Source organism: Hemisphaericaspora subhashii, assembly GCF_019202705.1.
Source record: "Hemisphaericaspora subhashii strain CBS 10753 chromosome Unknown scaffold342, whole genome shotgun sequence".
In the NCBI taxonomy this organism is placed as follows: domain Eukaryota; kingdom Fungi; phylum Ascomycota; class Pichiomycetes; order Serinales; family Debaryomycetaceae; genus Hemisphaericaspora; species Hemisphaericaspora subhashii.
In genome coordinates, this window is record NW_026057337.1 from 1 (window position 1) to 1,135 (window position 1,135).

General features: G+C 32.1%; 1 protein-coding gene across 1 annotated transcript; it reads left to right on the forward strand. All coding sequences in view use genetic code 12, as the record gives it.

Annotated features, from left to right (window-relative positions):
* Positions 1 to 1,135, forward strand: J8A68_003978 (uncharacterized protein; the record flags this gene model as incomplete). Its single annotated transcript, XM_049407887.1, has 1 exon — positions 1 to 1,135. A coding segment is annotated over one exon (1,135 nt), but the record flags the coding sequence as incomplete, so codon positions are not given.

Genomic DNA, 1,135 nt, shown 5'->3' on the forward strand with positions numbered 1-1,135 from the left:
ACCACAAAGCCTGTGATGACAAAAGAAATATATTTTCAAGGATTGAAATTAGATAACGTTGAAAATATCATGTTAGAAAACAATAATCAACAACACCAACCAGTCCGACCAGGAGCCGCTGACAATCCATCTCAAGCCAGGGTATCAATTTCCGACTCTTCGGATCAAAATTCACCAAATATTGGTGGAGCTACCCAAAACTCCAATCCGGTGGCAAAACAAAAACAACAAATTTCTTATGCTGATGCCATTAGACAAGGAAACAAATTTACTATTGACGACTTACCAACACTTAATGATTCTCAACTCTCTGAACTTTCACCCAACCAAAGAGATGATTACATGAAAATTTATTATGAGAAACATTTTTTAGAAAAATTATCACCTGTTCAAAAGAACAACCATCTTAAACGTATGTTACATACATCAAGTGAAGTCAAAAACTTCTATTACCACTATCTTCATGATCAAAATGTCATGGCCACTCAATTTAAAATCAAAAATCCCATTCACTCAAATCAAGAAATTCAAAAAATCTTAGAAAATCACTTAAATTTAAAAAAAATAGAAAATGAAGAAAATATAAAAAAAATATACAACAACACAACCCAAATTTCAACAAGTATTCAAAACATTAATGAATTATTAGAAGGAAATCAAACAACTGAGGAAATCAAACAACTTACAGAAAAGAAAAAATCACTATTAATTCAACTTGAAGATGAGAACAAAAACCAAATTATGAAAGTGACAGAATGTAAAATCCTTGAAATTATTATTTTTGAACTTACAGGACAAGATATTTATGTTGCCACCCCATACTTAAAAGAAATTGAGAAAGAAATCAGATTAAGACCATACCTTATATCACTTTTAACCGAACCCTTACAAGTTCTCCCAGAATTCTTAGATGACTCCAGCAATCCTAACAAATTGCTTCCAGTTCAACTTTTTCACGCCGACCACAATCTCGATCAAGTAGTCTTAGCCAATTTTTATTGTAACGGTGCTTATATTAACTGTTGGCACAGATTGTTATTGGAACACTTCCCACCAGGAAATGAACCAAATATTTTGAAATATCATGTCCATGTAGACAAAAATACCAGCAAAGTTTTCAAACCCTTTGCTCAAC